Consider the following 18420-nt stretch of genomic DNA (forward strand, 5'->3'; position numbering starts at 1 on the left):
TGCCAGTTCTTGAGATCATTTTAAAATGTGCTTGGCTTACAGAAACAAATAAAACAATGGGACATAAGAAGTTGATTCACTGGAATTGGAAATTTTCAATTTGTCCTTAAATGTCACAATTCCAGTCTTCCTCAAATAACCAGGAGAAAACACATTTACTCCAAACTACTACATTTACTATTCTGCAGCTGCAGTGATAAAATGCAGAAGTAACTACACACGATGAGCACATAGCATGTGTGGATTGCTCACACAGCAGTTCTTGTAGATTCCCTGAAAAACAAAAGTCAAAGCAAGTTGCTACTATATAGACTTGTCTTAGAAGAAAAGGGGGCCATAGAAACCATACACAAGCCTCTACTCCCACAGATACCACACAGAAGAAGTAATGATCATAGCTGTTGAATAGGAAATTAAGTTTATTTGCTGATAATTTTCAAGTTAGTCAAAGACATCAGGGCAAATAAAAATGACAATGTGAATTGAAAAATGCTCCAGACATGGAATCTGACAATATTTATTTTGAAAACTATGAGCTATGACACCTGTGCTTTCTAGTGTCCTCCCTGGCTGCCAACTGAAACAGGCACGTTTATTCAGCACCTATCCAGACCTCCATAATAAAACTACCAACATGATCTCTTGCTATTTCATCTGTCTTAGGTCTGGAGACCCAAGGTCCTTCCAAAGAAGAAACTCTCAGAGAGTTATCTGCTATGAGTTGGGGTTCAGAAACCTCACAATCCCCAGCCTCAGGAAAGCTTGCAAGCAGACACATCCCATAGCTGATCATTCTGCAAACAATGGTGTAGTACAGCAAGAGAGTTTGAAGACTTATATAAACTCAGTCATTGTCAAATACAATAAAACCATCATCTTGGACAAAAATTAATCAGTAATTAAAAAAATTACTAAAAACAGATCACATAGATTCTGTGCCAATAATATGTTGTGTCCATTTCCCCCTCTTTCAATTTGGTATTGAAAATCGTGTGAAACAACTTGTGCTGGCATTGATTAGACTGACCTGATTCAAATGTTTGAAATACACAGGTAAAACGGCACAAAATCCATTTTTCTTTTATTGATTAGTTTTGGTAAATGATACCTTAAACTGGAAAGAAGCTGGACAAGGTCTTATGGGTCCCTCTTTACCAGAGGGTCTGTTTTTGTCTCTTTGCTTTTGGCAGTGGTAGAACTGTAACTGGGGATCCAAGACTTCTTTCAAGTTTCTGTTTCTCCATGTCTCTGTTAAAAGTCTCAAATACAGGGGAATTGCCACCCTCTCTTTGCCTGTGACAGATGTTTTTCATTTCAAACATAACTGATGTAGAAGCAAGGATAAACAGAGGGCCAGAAAGCACCAGTAAGCAAATTTGGTACTTTCAGTAGATGAAGTGGTACTGTCAGAGGTGTTTGTTAATAGCTCTGTAACAGCATTTACATTGCTGACTTTCTCAAACAGAGAAAGCAAAAAAACTCCAAATCCTTGTGTCTCTCAGTGACAGCAAAACAGACCACACAGGTAGCAATGCCACCTCTATAAAGCAGATCTAAGTGTTCAAAGCAGCTTCCTCTCCCTCTGTTGGCAAAGCTACTTTAGTAGCATACTTTAGTATGAGGTTGGAATCTGTCAGGTCGACACTACATACCACTGCCCCAAAGCATTCTGGCTGCATTTGTAATGTTTCAAAGAGCAAAAGCACCAGAATGTGTAGAAGGACTTTATCTGAGAGTGACAAAGGCAAGATATTTGCAGTTGACAATGCCTAGCCAGTCGTGGCTTTATGCTAACTTTAATGGTCATCAAATAGAAACACAGGAGAGAGTGCCTCAGTCATTTTATACCTTTTTTGAAGATGGACTTTTCTATTTATATTATCCCAAGCACAATTCAGACTCTGTAGTGCTTGCTCAGGTTTCTTCTTAATACCACACAACTTAGGTCTTCCATATAATGACAAGAAATCACTTCATGTTTGACTTCACACTACTGCAGCATGGCAAAAAATACAACATAGGCAGAAACAGTTATCTATGAATTTAAATGCAAAATCTAAAAGCAGAATGTTATGGAATATTAACTGCATTCCATCTAATTCAGGTTTTGCATATTATTTTATGCTTACCTACAATAAATTATGTCAATGCATATATTTTATTTAAATGCAGTAAGGCTGGCCTTCTTTGTATGGTAAAAAAACCATCATAGGTTTAAACCTATATCCTATTAAAACTCTCTGTATAAGAAAACCTGTACAAGACAAAAAAGAAATATTCTTTACACTCCACTCCAAGATGTTAATGAAATCACACAAGGCCATAAAATGCTATTATTCGGAATTCATCTTAGGAAAAGAAGTTACTGGAAAAACAAAGTTCTAGCTCTTAGAACACCTCCTTAAAAAATACTTAGCACTTAGCTTTCTCTATTTCTTTCAACTCATAACTCAACCAGTGATGTATAGAAACATACATCACAAATACATGCAAATGTATACAAATATTTAAAAGTCAAATTATACTAAGTTTTCAAATATAATGTTGTATTTAAATTTATGTCCCTAAAGGGAAAAAAGAAATATCCTTCATGTCAGGCAATACACAAGGCCTTTTTTCATTGTATCAAAATAGAAATTTTCATTTACGTGTTTACATTTCCCTCTCCATAGGTACCATTTCTACTGGACTGAAGGAGCTGGTCACATCATGGTGGGTTTCCTCAACACATTTGAAGCATGATTTATTAGTTTGCTATAGGTCATAAGAAATCATAATAGAATCACACTCCTACAGACTGTGGCACACTACAGTAAAAGAGATTAACTAGCACAAACATAAAACAATATGATTAAATAACACTCTGGTTCGATCCCACATAGCATAAACCCTGCTTTAGTTGTATTAGAGGACAGTGAGAAAAACCCAGTTCCTTGCTGAACCCTACAAGTACTGGGCTATGGCTTCCAGGATGTGTCTTGAACTGCTGATTGCTGCAGGACACAGTGCAAGGCCTCATGCTCAGGGAAGGAAGACCTTTTAAGTAGTACAGGAGTCAGATTATGTAGGAGAATAGATTGTGGGAGATCAGGAATGGGATGCAGCTGTATAAAACAGGATTGAAGGAGAAGCAGCATGGAATGTTGATGTGTATTGACCAACCACAAAAGACTAAAAGGGCACAAAGATGTTATGCATGTGAGGGAAAAGGTGTAAAGAGTTAGAAGGAGAGAGCTGTTGCTGGAACTAGCAGGCTGTGCTGGGAGAGAAAAGGAGTCAGTATTGCATGGTGCTGCCTGTGGAATTGCAACAGAGAAAAGACAGCAGGTTTTATTATTTTTTATGAAAGGTAGTGATAAATCCTAAGCAAACATTGGAGTTCATCAATATTTAGAGAAAGAAACAAATGCTTTCTTGAAATTTGTAAGGCTGCATTCAAAAGAAGAGATTAAATATTCCAGAACAATCAGTTTCAGCTTTTAGGCCTGAAACAATCACAGTTTTAGCTTTTAGGCCTAAATTAATTCCACCAGCTGTCAGTGTTTGCTAAGAGATCTGTCACGAAGTCAGCCATCCTGGTATATCTCTACAATCAACAAAAAATACAGACACCTAATAAAGGTAGTGAATTGAATTATCTGCTGAATTCACCTAAGTCTCTCCAATAGCAGAGGGAGCAGACAGTGACTTGCCTCCCCTGTAACACCTTCAGCTGTGGTTTCAGTTTGGCAGCAGGGCTGTTTCAGCCACCAGGGCTCAGCTCTGCTGTGTCTTCCATGGCCATTCAGGCTCTTGGGAGTGTTTGTGCAGCTGAACAGTGACTTGGCTTGGGAATTTCATGTGGATGGAGAAGGGAGGAAAAAGGATTTTTTTCAGCTGGATATATTTCCCAATGAGTTCCCCGTGCAGCTCCAGGATAGTTTTACAGACAACTAAAGGAATGATAGAGGGATGGGAAAAAGCTGCTAAGGAAAGATGAAAAGGACACAGACTGCTTAGACAGGCATTTTGGAAACTCAGCTTCGATTAAGGCCAAGGGTCAACGGTACAGCAGCCTTTAGGTTTTCTGATACAGATCAAAAATATCAGAGCCTCATTATTCAAATCACCGATCCACTATTAAATTTATTCTGCTGGGCTGAAGTGGTGTAACAATTTTGAATATTTATTTTCCTACAGATTAGCTAATGCCACTCAAAAATAGGTTGTCCTACTCACGTCCCTATCACTGACTGCCATAAAGATGGTGTAAAAGCTTTAAGCCAGTGAACTTCGTATTGTGTACTCAGCCTAATTCAACAGATATGTGATCATGTGCACATGTTTCATCCAGCTCCAATGTGTTGCTGGGCATTATGTCAATGCACAGATCTTGGTATTAATTACTGTAGAAACACAGCCCAAGTAGCTAGACAGAATGAATCCAAATCTAATCCAAATGTACTGAGACATGTCCTGTTCAAAATAGTTTCAGCATCAAGATAATATTTTAGAAAACAGAAAATGTTTTCACAAATACTCCCCAAATTTAATGTCACTTTTAACCCTGTGCAAATGCTTACTTATTAAAGTGACTTAACACTTGAAGCACTGTCTGGAAACTGTAGAACCAGCACCAAATATAATGCTGTTGTTTAAAGCTCAAAATAACAGCAAACAGACTAAGATAGCCTTTGCTCTGATCCAGTAAGTACATTAGTAGAACATTAGCACTTATTAAATAGAACAGAACATTTTAGAAGTTTTCTCTAATGTCTGACTACAGTAAAGCTCAGTGCTGGAAAACAAGCATTTCAGTGTTAGTGATTAGGCACTTTGCTCCTAGACACAGCATTCTGTCAAAGACAGACACAAAACAAAACCATGTCATAACAGGCTGGAGACCAGATAACAACCCTTACTCTCTACTGTGAAAACAAACCAGTCTGCACTCCTGTATGACTGACTGAACCGATCTGTTTTCAACCTTCCTAGAAATCCTTAATACAATAGGCAAAGCTATTGAGGATGTAAATATCCTAGTGTAAACAGAATTTGGAGATCAATGTGTCTGTATTTTTTTCAAGCATGTAATTCAATTATACATTTAATTATCATTAGCCAAAACCCAACAGTGAATGGAAACATTGCTCAAGATAAATGCCCATAAAAAATGAACCAGCACAAATTTTACTAGGATTTAGCTTAAAGAGTTCTAGCAATTAACTGCCAAAAAGAAAAAACCGAAATCCAAATGGCACCATGCTGTCACTTTGCAAAATCTGTGTCTAGAGGACAAAAAAAGAAAAAAAAATACACACACCATTTTAGAAAGAAAATTTTTTACTCAAATTCATATTCACTGAAGTCATCAGCAATACATCAAGATTTGATGTAGGCTCAACATAACTGAAGCTGAACAATCATGAGCTGGAACATTCCAGTGAGTTGAACGAAGTGTTGCATAACTATCTACAAATCAATTTACCATGTCAATGACAGTTTGAAAAGTGTAGTTTTCTTCTGAAAACCAATGCTACATTGACAACTGTAATACATTCCACCCTTCAGTACCTGAAAAGATTACGAAACACAGTCCCAATGCACACAAAACCCAACTGAAATACATCCAGTTTCACTGCAATCATCAACTGAATAATTTCCTAATCTGTTCACAGTAGCAGTTACAAAAATGTCATATTTACTTCCATATTTTAAGACAGTCAAACCTATGAGCTGTAGAAGCTGTGTAACTGTTAAATCAATATTGAACTTGTCAGAAAACATTGAGGAAATACAGTGACCTACTTGTACACAATGAGTTCTAGTTCATTCTAAAAACTTCAGTAGCTAAACACATTTTATGAAAAATCAATTTCTACACATGGTCCAAAAGTCTTATCCTGACCACGAGAATGTAGAAGCAGAACTGTTAGCCAAGTAACTAATTGCTTCCCATTAAATTTGTAAAACCCTTTGGCAGTGATCTGAAGAATTATTGGACACAATGCATAATACTTGTATCTCATTATCTTGTGAACAATTCTCAACCCACTATAACAAATCATAGTTGAATACCTTCTCACTATATCCTTCCACTCAGACTAGAATGTCTTACAGGGCTTGTTCCAACTCTCATGAATTTGAGTTGAACTTTGATACTGAGCTGATAAAAACAAATGATGCAGTGATCAAGTCTTAATTCATGGCAAAGTCCTTAATGGAAGAATCAGAACTGTTCAAGCAATCATCCTCTCCTCAGTAGGGATGAGGTGGGATGTACACAAATTAGCTTGGTTTAGGCCTTCTGACATCATCTTTCCAAATGAAGAAGATATTTGTGACACAGACTTCTGTCAATTATGGTATGTTAACATTACTGTGTTTTGTTAAGGTGAAGACTGTGAGAGCAATAGGAACTGAAATACAAGTGAAGCCTTTTCCAAATGACAACTTTTATAAAAAATACAGAGTATATTATTTTGTAAATCCATGCCAAAATATGAATGTTTGATTTTTGTTAAACTAATGTTTAACAATGCCTGTTATTGTCTGGGTAAAGTTCCCCAGTGATGTGCATTCAGAGCAGTATCCCAGGCTGAATCAAGGTATTTATCATCCTTTGTGACAGAGAAGCTCAGGTTGCCTTAATCTTTAGGAGACAACACAGAAATCTTACCTCTCTTTTGTTTTACCTCCTGAAGCAGCAGGATATTGGAAATGAGGTGTGTGCGGTGGCCTTGATTTTCAATTCCCAGTTTTCTAAGATCAACTTCAGTAAGATGGAATAAGTCCTGCAGCAAATGCCAGAGTAAGGAAAATATTATACTATTAATACAGGAGAATTCAAGTGTCTTTCAGATATGTTTGATGTTTCTGGTGCCATAAGTTACATAACAGCAAATGTAAGCATATTTATATTTTATATGAAGCCCCCTTGTCATGGTAAGGTACATCATTGAATGAATGAGCTATTTTTCCTTTAAAACATTAATTCCTTGTCTCTCAATTTTTTCTCAAAACAAATCTGGTCAGCTTAGCTGGAGAGTTCCTAAATACAATAACTCCTCGGAGTAAAAAAAAAAAAAAAAAGCCCAAAAGTGCTGGTATGCCAATTGCATTTAATGAAGGAATATAAATCTCAGCATGAACTGATAGGAATAATGATTTTAGAAAGGAAGGTTTTGTATAATTTAGACGATATTCATTGTAATAATAGATAACATGAGTTAACAGTGACACTGTTTTCAAGAACAAGAATTTCCATATAATGCATTTGAGTAATCAAACCTGAACTGTTCTCTTTTAATGCACTTTCTCTCTGAAAACTCATTACTATTTTACTTTCAAAATAAGCTGCTCAGTAACTCCAGACATTATTTATAAGGAAGTATAGAATTTCAGTTTGATGTTATTTATAAGTAGGTACAAAGCTTCATTTGATGATGGAAATTTTCAGAGCAAATAGACAATATATCAAAATATATTTCTTTCTATTTTTACTGATCTGTATATTCACTGTAAATAAGATAGAGAGAGGTACATAGAATGTACAGTATTTTGTTACTAGGAAGTTATGTTACTGAAAGTGGCTTTTTCTAATGGAAATTTGCAATTCAGACCCCCAAACACAAAGTTAGATTGATTCACTGTGTAAATAATAAAACAATTGACACAGAATTTCTGAAACTGTAGTTTTAAAATCTATCTTTCAAACTAAAACCACTTCAGAAGCTTGGCATTATTTCCTTTAGACTAAATACTGAAAGCCTCAATTTCTTAAGTCACTACCTAACACTGTTTTAAAAGAAAAAAAGAGTTCTCACTGTTGGAGAACTTCAGTCATGCCTGAGAATGTAATATTCTTTCTCAAATAACACATAAGTAACTAATGACAGGAGAAAATGACAGTTACATAATTCTTATTTCTAATTTATTCCTTTCTAGGTTTGCCCAAATGCAAAAGTTGGTACTAATGTTAAATTAAAATTTCAGTAGAAAGGATTTTTCAGCTTTGCCAACAGTGACAGAGGGTGCCACTGCTTTTCTCAAAGACCCAACATCTCCCAAATCCCCAAATCATCCTCCAAAAAACCACACAAAGGAGTACAAATGCAATATGCTTGCTCTTCAAACTTCAGCAAAAAGTTTGTAAGAAGGAACACAACTAAGATTGTCAACTCCAGTACTGAACAGAAGATGCTCAGGGCAACACAATGGAAACTTTTATAGACACATTTTCTTTGGGTTTTTTAGTAGCTTTAAAGACCTTAAATTTTCTCAAGAATTTTATTGAAAAAGGACAATTCTCACCTCTATACCATCATATTGTTCAAAGAGTGTGCAATATTCTGCAAGGCCAAGCTGAGTCAGCCAGTTAGAAATGGGTAGATACTTCATTATCTATTCCTTCCCAATGCCTATGAATCTGAAAAACAAAACCAAATTACAATTAACATTGCTGAATTCAGAAAGCAATTCAAAATTGCAAGTTTCACTATTATGGCCAAAGAGATTAACACTTTTTTGGCTGCATGGTAAGAGGTGCACTATAATCTGTGCATTAAGATTTTTAACTTTATTTCACTGTTTCATTGTAATCCTCATACAAGCAGGGAATGTTGAATACTATATTTTGTTTAGCTCTTGCAGCTGCATTAATCTTTTAGAAGATGAATCAACAGAGTCACTTGATACTGCAGTATCAATTAAAATGTACTCAGCCTTTGTATTCAAAGATTGTTTCTCAATACCTCGTTCAGTGATAATGTCACTCTTCTTACATGTGTGACACATGAAAAAGTGCACTAAATTAAGAGGAACAGCAAAAGGAGCAGTGTTTTCTGTAAGAATATGAAGGATGAAACTGCATTCTCTGTAAGACTGTCAAAATGACTGAGATTCTGTGGTGGGTGTTTGTCCAAGGTGGGAACATAACTACAGTCAACCTGTTACAGAATATTTCTTATGAAAAAAGCAACTGAAAGATTTTTGCAGTTTGTCGTCATCATGTCATCTGAATTTGAGTTATCCGTAAATTAAAATATTTTTCATTACTTTTATCTTCAGTTGCTAAGATGAAATAAAAGATAGACATTAAGATGGATATATGATGGACATCAGAAGATAAAGGACATAAAATACTCTCCCACTATCACTGCTCCATGTAAGCACTTATGCAAGATCTGCACAAATAGTTAAGCTTCCAAGAATTGCTGCATTTCTGAAGACATGTCTACGTGAAAGTTTGAGCATAGCTTAAATCAATTCAAGGATGCCCAATTCTAAATCTGTAACTTGTGGGCTGAACATTTTTTGTCAGAACACTGATGCCAGAAACAGAAAATGCTTGTGTTCAGACACCTAGCACATTTAATTGTATATTTTTGTTATTTTATTTTGTTTTTAGTTGAAGATCTTTCTCTCATCTATATTTCAGAAGAAGTAGTTGCTCATTAGCTCTGGATAAACTGACTGTAATTATGACTTTTCAGCTACAAACCACACATTCTAATACATCTGCCTACTCTGAATACACAAGAAGCTCCCCCAAAGGCTGACATGTTATGGTCAGCAAAGAGTCAGTGTTGCTTTCTGTGAAATGGGGAAAGCCATTTAGCATTTTCATAATTCTTGGAACACTAGAAAGGATTTGATATCTTTCTTCTTCTTCTTTCTATTTTTTTTTTAATAAAAATTGCAAGACTAAAAAATACTGTTCTGCAGAAAGGTAGGCCATGGTAACAGTATTATTTGTGTCAATGGACAGTACATTCCTAGAAATGTTTTAAAAGCATTTCAGTTAGAACAGCAACTGTTAGTAATATAAAAAATGATTTGGACCTGACATTGTTTTGGAAACCTCTGTGAATTTTGCCTCAGTACTCAACCTTGGAAAAAAGTAAAAGAGTCAAAATGGTTGCACTTCAGAGACACATGCACAGTCACACTGTGGAAGTTGTAATTCTGGAATTTGTCACTTCATAGTCTGTTAAAGAACAAATCTGCTAATTTGCAAGTCACATTGTGAAATCCCTCTATTGTCTATTGGAATATGTGTTATATTATTTGCTTTATTGCCAATTTTTCATTATTGTGAAAATATTGCAGGCTATAGATGATGAGTGTACGTCTAAAGAACTGTGGCATTCCAGTAACAAAGAGTATCTTGTGGAGTAACATTGACCAGAAAATCTCCACGTGTAATTGACACACCGCAAAAGAATTTCCTTGAGGAATGTTAAAGCCACAGAGAACATTCTTATGTGAGGCGAGGACAAGTTCAGCCACTGACATCTTTCATTTATGGCTTGCTTTAAACAGGTACTTTCAGTTTGCAAGATGGTCAGCACGAAGGGCATATGATTCTCAGAGAGATAAAAGGAAAAACACAGCAAGTTGGCTAAAACATAAATAAAACCGTGGGCAAATATCTCTTTTCTGGTTAATGCATTTTAAAGTAAGAGACTTCAAATTTGTTGTCATAAAGAAGCTTGTTTTTAAAACTGCTTAACAATTTTACTAAGAATATATTTTTAAGACTACAAATTCTATACTTGTGAATATTTAGGATTCCATATTAGTACAAGACAACTAAAAAAATCTACAGTAATTGCTAGAAAGTCATCACACTTATCATCCCAGCACAAAGAGAAATTCTGCACTAAGCATGAATGGAATCCCAGAATTTCCACAGAGCAACATTCTCTTTTACAATACAGTGATAAACAGTGGCTATCTAATCTTACTTGGCCAGCTGCATTTGCTCTATTATTAATTTATACAAAAAAAAACCCAAATCAACAAAGAAATGCAAACCAAAATACCAATACCCCTGTTGTCCAAACCCCCATAACAAAACCAAACTGAAGCAGAAAATGTTCTTAAACTTGTATGACAAGCTACTAAGAAATAAAAGATGCATTGCTTTCAAATATACTGCAATTACACCTTTGAATGTGATTATTTATGGCACACTTTTCCATGCTAAGTCTTTGCTAACACCTTGGTAGACTTATCCTTTTTGTTTTAATGAATTTTTTTTTCCTACAGCTGAAGGAGAAAAAAATTCCGTTTCTCTTACAGGGCAACTAATTGCCTTTCTGGTCTTTCTGCTAATGGTAGTTTTGGTGAATAAACTCAAATAGCTTTTATGTAACCAATATTACACTGTTCATTGGATGCTGGGTACAGCCTAGAGGTCAGGACTCAAGAAATATTCATAGCCTGAGCAAGGTTAAGAGTAAAATGGAATTGCAAAATAAATTGTAAAACCCACTAAATAGATCATTATGAGATGTGGTTGTAGGCAGAGGGAGTTTCCTATTGTTCTACTTTTACACTATTTATCTCTGACAACAGGATCAACTTTTCCTTAAGGCAAGTAATGCCAATTTTTTTAAGATGCAAAATATGATTATGAACACACTGACAAAGTGTGTGGAAGATTTTGGGCGCATATTTTTCCCTACTAAGAAATGAATACCCTTCCTTTCCAGGGCAAGGAAAGGAAGAAAAAAAAATGACAGCACGTATTGCAGAGAAATACAAGATCTCTGTTCTATTTATTTATTCTAAACACTGTCAGTTCCTGTACATCTAAGGACCTACAAAAAGAGATCATTATAGGTTTAGTCAGGTCACCAGATTTTTGAGATAGAACCACCAAGGCTACATGACTTGCTTCTATTTATTTAGTTATACTTCTGTTATTACTTAACAAACTCAGGAGTGAAATTATCCTGGACGCCTTTCATGGAAGGTCTTACAGAACTAGCCACATAATTTATACCATTCAAGGTATTTCAGGGGTTTTCACATAAAAATAAACAATTTAAATCCCACTTAGCTTTGTATCATTCTATTTCTGACCACCACCTGTTCAGGGGCTTTTATGCAATCAAGTTACTGCTAAAAAGTTATGAAATTAGTAATAATGGGAGATTCCTAGCAGGGCTCTCTGATCTATCAAACTGAACTTTCAGAGTGCTTTCCTGCATTCTCACTCACAGTTGCAGTCATCCATATAGGGGCACACGTGATGCAAACACACAGAGAAAGGTGTTTTATATGCAGCTTTTAAATCCAATTGTTCACACTACAATGCTTTACTAGACTGAGAAGTCATTGCTTCTTTCCTCTAGCACAGCATCCCAGAACCATTAAAAGATGCTGCTGCTGACGTTGGCTTGTTATACTGCAAACCCAAGGCAAGTAATATGTAACATCAGATTATTACTTCAGCTATGGTTTTGGCAAATCACCATCACTGTAATGTTTAAAAAGTATGTATGTTTGTATGACAAAGGCACCACGATTGAGTAACTCCAAATCACTGTGTTATATTAAGTATTCCAGGCACAGTAATTAATGTTCCTTTTTCAGTCTCCCTTTGGGATTCAGGCAGAAATATGACAAGGATCAAGCCACATATCATGGTATAATCCTGCCCCAACAAAATTACCGTTGTGAGTCAGCACAGCCAGCAATTTCATCTCATCTGGAAAGTCATTTCCCTTATTGTGCCTTTTCTATTTCAGCAAAATTGACTTGGATCATACTTCCAGATTAAAACTAGCCTCCTGCTGTGACAAAATAATTTATTAGTATAAATTGACTTATTGGACATTTGCCCAAGTAAATTTTCTTAAGGTTTTTAATCACTTGAACTGGGTATGCTTTCCTAATTTGAATGAAAGGCCCATCAGTTTTGTTTTCAGATAGATTCTGATGTACTTCCACTTCAAATGTCCCTTTATCTTTCCTGTCATTAATGAAATCAACAAACCCTCTAAGTTACAGCCTCAATAAATCTGACCTTTCCGTGCAACATCATGTACACCTCAGGTCCTGTGTTGTGGCACTGAGTAATAGCTGACCAAAGGTCTGCTCCCCTTTGCTGACGACAACTATTTGTGCTTGACTAAGCAATTCATTCAGCAATGTTGTATTGTAATGCATGTTTGAGTGGCAGAAAGTTTCTGCCATTTGAGTGCCAGTTTCTGAATGCTGTAGAATGAAAAACTAAAAAAAATTGGAAGTGGTCATGAAGCTTGTGATGTCACATCTCAGAGATCTTACCATAATACAAAAAAAATCTACCTCCTCTTTTGCAGACCACGTCATAATTCTATTTCTCCTCTCTCTTCTTTAAACAATTGGCCAGTATTTTGTGTATTTTGGAAAAATCTCAAAAGATAACTGTTTTGTAAAAGGAATACTAAAGGTAGAGTGGGAAAGCCAGAAGGTATCAGTCAATGACCCAAAGCTTGCTTCATCTCCACAGAAGTGTTAAAATTTTAGTGAAAAAAGTAACCTTCTTCTCTGAGATTTGTTTCTACGGTAATGGTAATTTCCATGACACTTGTTACTGTCTTAAATAAATTTTGCAGTTAAGAATTGGACAAGTTTCTCCTAACCTAATAAAGCCATAGGCTGGTAATGCATTTACTAATTTATATTATAAAGCCAAGTCCATCTTTTCTGCTAGCAAAAAGGCAAAGACTCCCACAAGATGGGGCAAGAGACAGAAACAGCAGAAATACCTGAAAAGCAATCCAGCAGCAGAACCAAAGTGTCAGACACTGATCAAACAAATACTGGTACTGTGCACTAATCATCAGAGAAAGCACTTATTGGGCCAAGGATTGTGGCTAAAAAGAGTTGGAAACTAGGACCAAAAATTCCTTTCTGTCTGTATTCACAGGAACAGATGGTATGTTGGCATGTTGCACATAAACTGGAATGACATCACAAGCAGATAATCTCCATTCTTTTTTCAGATAGGAACAATATGCAAAATCTTGATGCTCTGCATGAAAAGCAGTAAGTGACAATAACTCGTTGTGTAATATTAGTACAATCAGATTCCAACTCTAGACTTATATGACAAAACATCTTACAAGGGAAGAACTACCTAAGTAAGAAAGTTTCATAGATGGGAATGTGACCTATGCAGAAATCTCGTGCACAAGGCATCAAGGGTGAAAAGGGAAGAAGAAAGCATAAGAACATAATGTAAAAAGAGGCTTATGTTCTTACAGTGCTGATGTTTTAACAAAATAAAGAAATAAAATTATCAAAGTAGTATCTCTGATAAATCCCTGTTATAACATGCAGAAAATACACAAGAAAATAATGAAAAAAAAAAAGTGAGAGAGACTTGAGCATGTAGAGAAAATGATCCAGAAGAAGAGGCTGTTATTTCAAGTCAACTCAGGTGTCTTCTTTCCTTCTCTCTACATCCACAAAAAAGATTGTAATGCCACAAAGCAAGCAATCACAAGGAGCTGTTTATACAGCAAAAGTGAAAATTTGAGACATGAAGCATCCAGTCAAATCTTGCTACAGGTTGTGGATTCCTCTGCCATCCAGAACAGAGTCTACATGCAAACATAAACCCTTTCATGTATCTTGGACTGCAACATAAAGTGGGGCACAGACTCCTTACTTTGGCCAACTCTGTTCTGGGAACAACTACAGTAAAAAGGTTGGTAATTCTCTAGGGAGCGGCAGCACTCTAAGTCACTGTAGCTTTTTGAGTCAGTGCAAAAATCAGGCCCTTGAACAGGAGAAATGATTAAGCTGCATGGAAAATTTCAGTTCTGGTTTGTAATACCCAAGAGGTTCAGCATCTGGGGTTTTTTTCTCTAGAATAATCTGAAAGTCTTTTAATCATACCAAATTGATGTATTCTTAAACAGTCCCTTTCTCTCTTAATGAAAGGACAGGCATGATTAAGGTCTCTATCTCTTTATCCCATGGGGGTCTATGCAGAAATATATCACTGAAAACTGACCAAAACACATTTTACTAGAATCATATTTTCATGATTTGTTGAAAAGAGATGAGTACAGGAAACCAGTAGCAAATACAATGCAAAACTGTGTACCACCAAATATACCACTATCTTGCAACACTTCATTCACAAACAGATCAAAACAAGCACTTAAATTCAAGCAGTGACCCTATTACATTCAAAATACAAATTAAAGAATGTCCCATCGAAACTTTTAAACCAAAAGTCATAATCAGTATTTGCAATATAAGTGTTAAACAAAAAAAGGTACTAAAAAAAATCCTGAGACTGTGTTACATATGAGATTTAACTTATACTCTTCTTTCCTCTTTCTTGGAATTTGTAGGCATTTCATTTCAAGCTTTTCCCCTGTGACTATTAAAACATAATTTAAAACTCTGAAATTCTGAAAGTTCTACGGAAAATGTAAAATTGAAAATGAATTATAATATTTAAGAAATAAATTTAATTTTTGCCATAATGCAAATGACAGACATAAGTTTGCTTGTAGGATAATAAACTGCAAGCTTCTTTTCATATTTAGATTGCTACTAATTAGCAGTTTACGTACTACAAGCTAGGTAGACATAGGTGAACTTTATAGATTGTTTATAGTTAGATTGTGAACTATCCCATTTTCATCAAATGAGTTAAATTAAAGCACAAGTCTGATAATCTTATAGGGTAAGGATATGATGACAACTCCTCCTAGTGGAAGCATATCTGACACAACAAAATTCAGAAAAATACAGATTTAGGTATCATGCTACTTTTGGCTGGTACTACCTAGCTCTGAACTTTTTCTACCCTCTACTGAATATCTCATCCAACAGTTCAGTACTATAGAAAAACATCCATGGGCTTTTAAGGAAGGTGAAAATAATTTCACTTTAAAGCTTGCTTGTTTCTACACATAGCTGAGAATCGGGTTTCAAATTAACCTACAGCAATCTTTTACTGTAGGACTATGTGTCACCACGATCTCTTAAAACTGTGGGTGAGACTGATGTGATGTAAAGTAACTTACATTTATGGTGAACAATGAAGCTCTGCTGATTTAGTGGTGTTGGGAGTGCAGCTCGCTGTGGCTCCTTTTTGTTTCCTCTTCCACTCATACTTTGTTTCAACTGTGCCAGGAATGATTTCCATGTGAATGAATCCCCTACACTTATCTGAATAGACTACTCTGTTCACCCAATTCCATCTCCAAGGCTCAGACTGTCACAGACATTACACATGCTGTTCAGCCTGAACCTAGAGGAGTGGTTTTACCAGAATAGCTCAGAGCAGACAGAGCTATTAGGAATATGCACTATCACGTAAAATGCTAAACAGGCTATCAATACTCTAATTCATTTATTTTAGTCCCTGGTTTGCTTCATGTTGCCTTGTTCAAATTGTTTTAAATCCAAAATATTTTTGGTGAAATTTTGAGAAACTGTTGTGAAGGATGTAAGGATATTGGATTCTTTGAAAAGAAACTATTAGCATAAATATTGTTGGCAGTCTAGGCACTGAAGGGATACTTCTAACATGGATTTTTATGTCAACCCAACATTTAGCAAATCTGTTGCAGACTACAGAGAAACAAATACAAAACGTTACTCAACTTGTATATGCTGTTCTGGCCAATATTTGTGTAAAGATAAATAGTCTACAAAGTACCAATCAGGAGTTAAATACATACTGACTCAGCAACTCAGCAACCACACAGCAGATTTTTATGCCAGACATCTCACAAAAAAATGCCACAGACATCAAGCTACTTTATGTTAAACTTCAAATCAGGTATTTTCAGTTGGTGGGACATCAAGACTTATCATCAGTAGCTTACAAGAAACAACTAAGATAGTGGTTCATCATTCTTTATGAACTGCTTATGGAAGGCATAGACTAACCACCCTTCATTTATTTTCCTTACATACAGGAGTGTAACTTTCTCTATTTCATAACATCAACATATTTTCAATTACTAAGCCAAAGTTCTAAAACAGAAGCAGCAATTTTTCACACAGTCTTATTCAATGGGGAACATAATGTCACTCATGTCCTGGGTAGCAAAAGGATAAATGAGTTTAAAAGATGGTCTATGCAGATAAAACAACAAATAAAAATCTATTTATAAAACAAAGAAATACACAACCAAGATCTTTGAAAATTCTTACAGGATGAATTACTAACAGCTGTGGTGACATGCTGGGGTAGTAAATATCCCTGTATACTTCCGTTCTTACAACACTTGTGTAAGCAAAAGTTTGTCCTAGGAAGAGACTTTTGGTCCAACTCATGCAAATGTTCTTACATTGGACACAGAATGCAGATGTGGCACAAAGCTGCTCCACTAATACAAATTAGGTCAAAGAATTTTGAAAGTGTCACTTTGTTCATACAGATCATAACAATACTTGACCCAGTGCATGGGCAATTCACTAACTCTGTCTCTACAGCCAGGTTAGTCATTGTACATTCTCCTGCCACTGGTCTAAGATAAAAATGAACCTACTGTGTGTTTTTTGATTCCCAGAAATGGCAAATGTTTGTGTTTAATGCAGGTGATATGACAGCAATGAGGTGACAAAGTATTAATGAACCTAGCACGTCACCAGAAAGTACTAGTACAAATCTCCAAATACATTCAGTACAAGCAATTTAGCAAATCTTTAGAAGGCTAGAGCTAATTGTAACAGTATTTATGTGATCAGACTTGAATAAATAGAACTAAGATAATCAAACCCTTAAACAGAAAGTGTTGGTCACTACAGTCCAGTAAATCTTTCCTCTTTCTGTATGTCTGTGTGGTCTTTTGTAGCTAGATGGGGATTCATCCTACCTGCACAAGCAGTGTTAGTTCAGTGCTGAAATTGAGCCAGCATTCACTGCTGAAAAGACTCCACAGCTGCTTCTCAGCTTGAACAGCCAGAGCCTATAATGCACCCAACAGTAACAGACTGTAAATACATATGCCACATAATCAGAAATCTGATTAAAGCTAGCACGCTAAGCTCTCTGTGGGGAGAGGGGATGAAGAAGAAAGGAGTTTACATCTGTGATTCTATGCTAAAATTTTACTGTGGACTGATCCAACTTCAACATTCCAGTCCTGCTCTTTCAATTCCTCAGCCACATGAACCCAGAAGTTCCTCACCTCCATTGCACCAAGACTATTTGTGTGGTCAGATGCTAAACTGGATACAAGAAATGGTCCTATTTTACTGAAAATACAAAAGTGTGCCCCTGCACAGTGTGTGTTTTTTTAAAATAGGTCGTGGTCCTGGATCTGCTCTTTCTCGAGTTCTATAACTACTAGTTACTGCAATGGGTTTCTGAAATATTTTATCATTTAATACATTCCCCTTCAGAACTTCTGCTCTTCAGAATAGGAAGGAAATAGTAGGACTGTCATATTTTTTTAATAAGGCTGCTCAGAGACACAGAACTTCTGAAAAAGCTCCACAATTTTTTTTAATATTCTTTTTATTTACCTTCTGGTATATGAAACTTTATGGTTAACTTCGGTCTTTTTTTTCAAGAAATTCTACAAATTGTTCTACAAGTAACACTTTTTTTTTAGAAGGCTGAGATATTCACATGACTAATTAACTCTAGGATTTGAATGCTATCTAATCTACCAAAATTGACTTGTG

At 35.8% G+C, this 18420-nt stretch overlaps 1 protein-coding gene across 2 annotated transcripts in view; it reads right to left on the minus strand.

Annotated features, from left to right (window-relative positions):
- Positions 1–18420, minus strand: part of BCAR3 (BCAR3 adaptor protein, NSP family member) — a 92757-nt gene that overhangs the window by 57418 nt on the left and 16919 nt on the right. The window contains exons 1-3 of one of the 2 annotated variants that reach the window (XM_088169979.1): positions 15804–15875; positions 8293–8407; positions 6659–6773 (exon numbers count right to left, since the gene is read on the minus strand). In XM_088169979.1, coding sequence (XP_088026105.1) covers positions 6659–6773; positions 8293–8379 — 202 coding nt within the window. In that variant the 5' untranslated portion in view covers positions 8380–8407; positions 15804–15875. Of the gene's footprint in view, positions 1–6658; positions 6774–8292; positions 8408–15803; positions 15876–18420 lie in introns of those variants that run through there. The other variant, XM_088169980.1, reaches the window with a different exon arrangement.

The sequence above is a fragment of the Sturnus vulgaris genome, chromosome 9, assembly GCF_052056855.1.
Source record: "Sturnus vulgaris isolate bStuVul1 chromosome 9, bStuVul1.hap1, whole genome shotgun sequence".
In the NCBI taxonomy this organism is placed as follows: Eukaryota; Metazoa; Chordata; class Aves; order Passeriformes; family Sturnidae; genus Sturnus; species Sturnus vulgaris.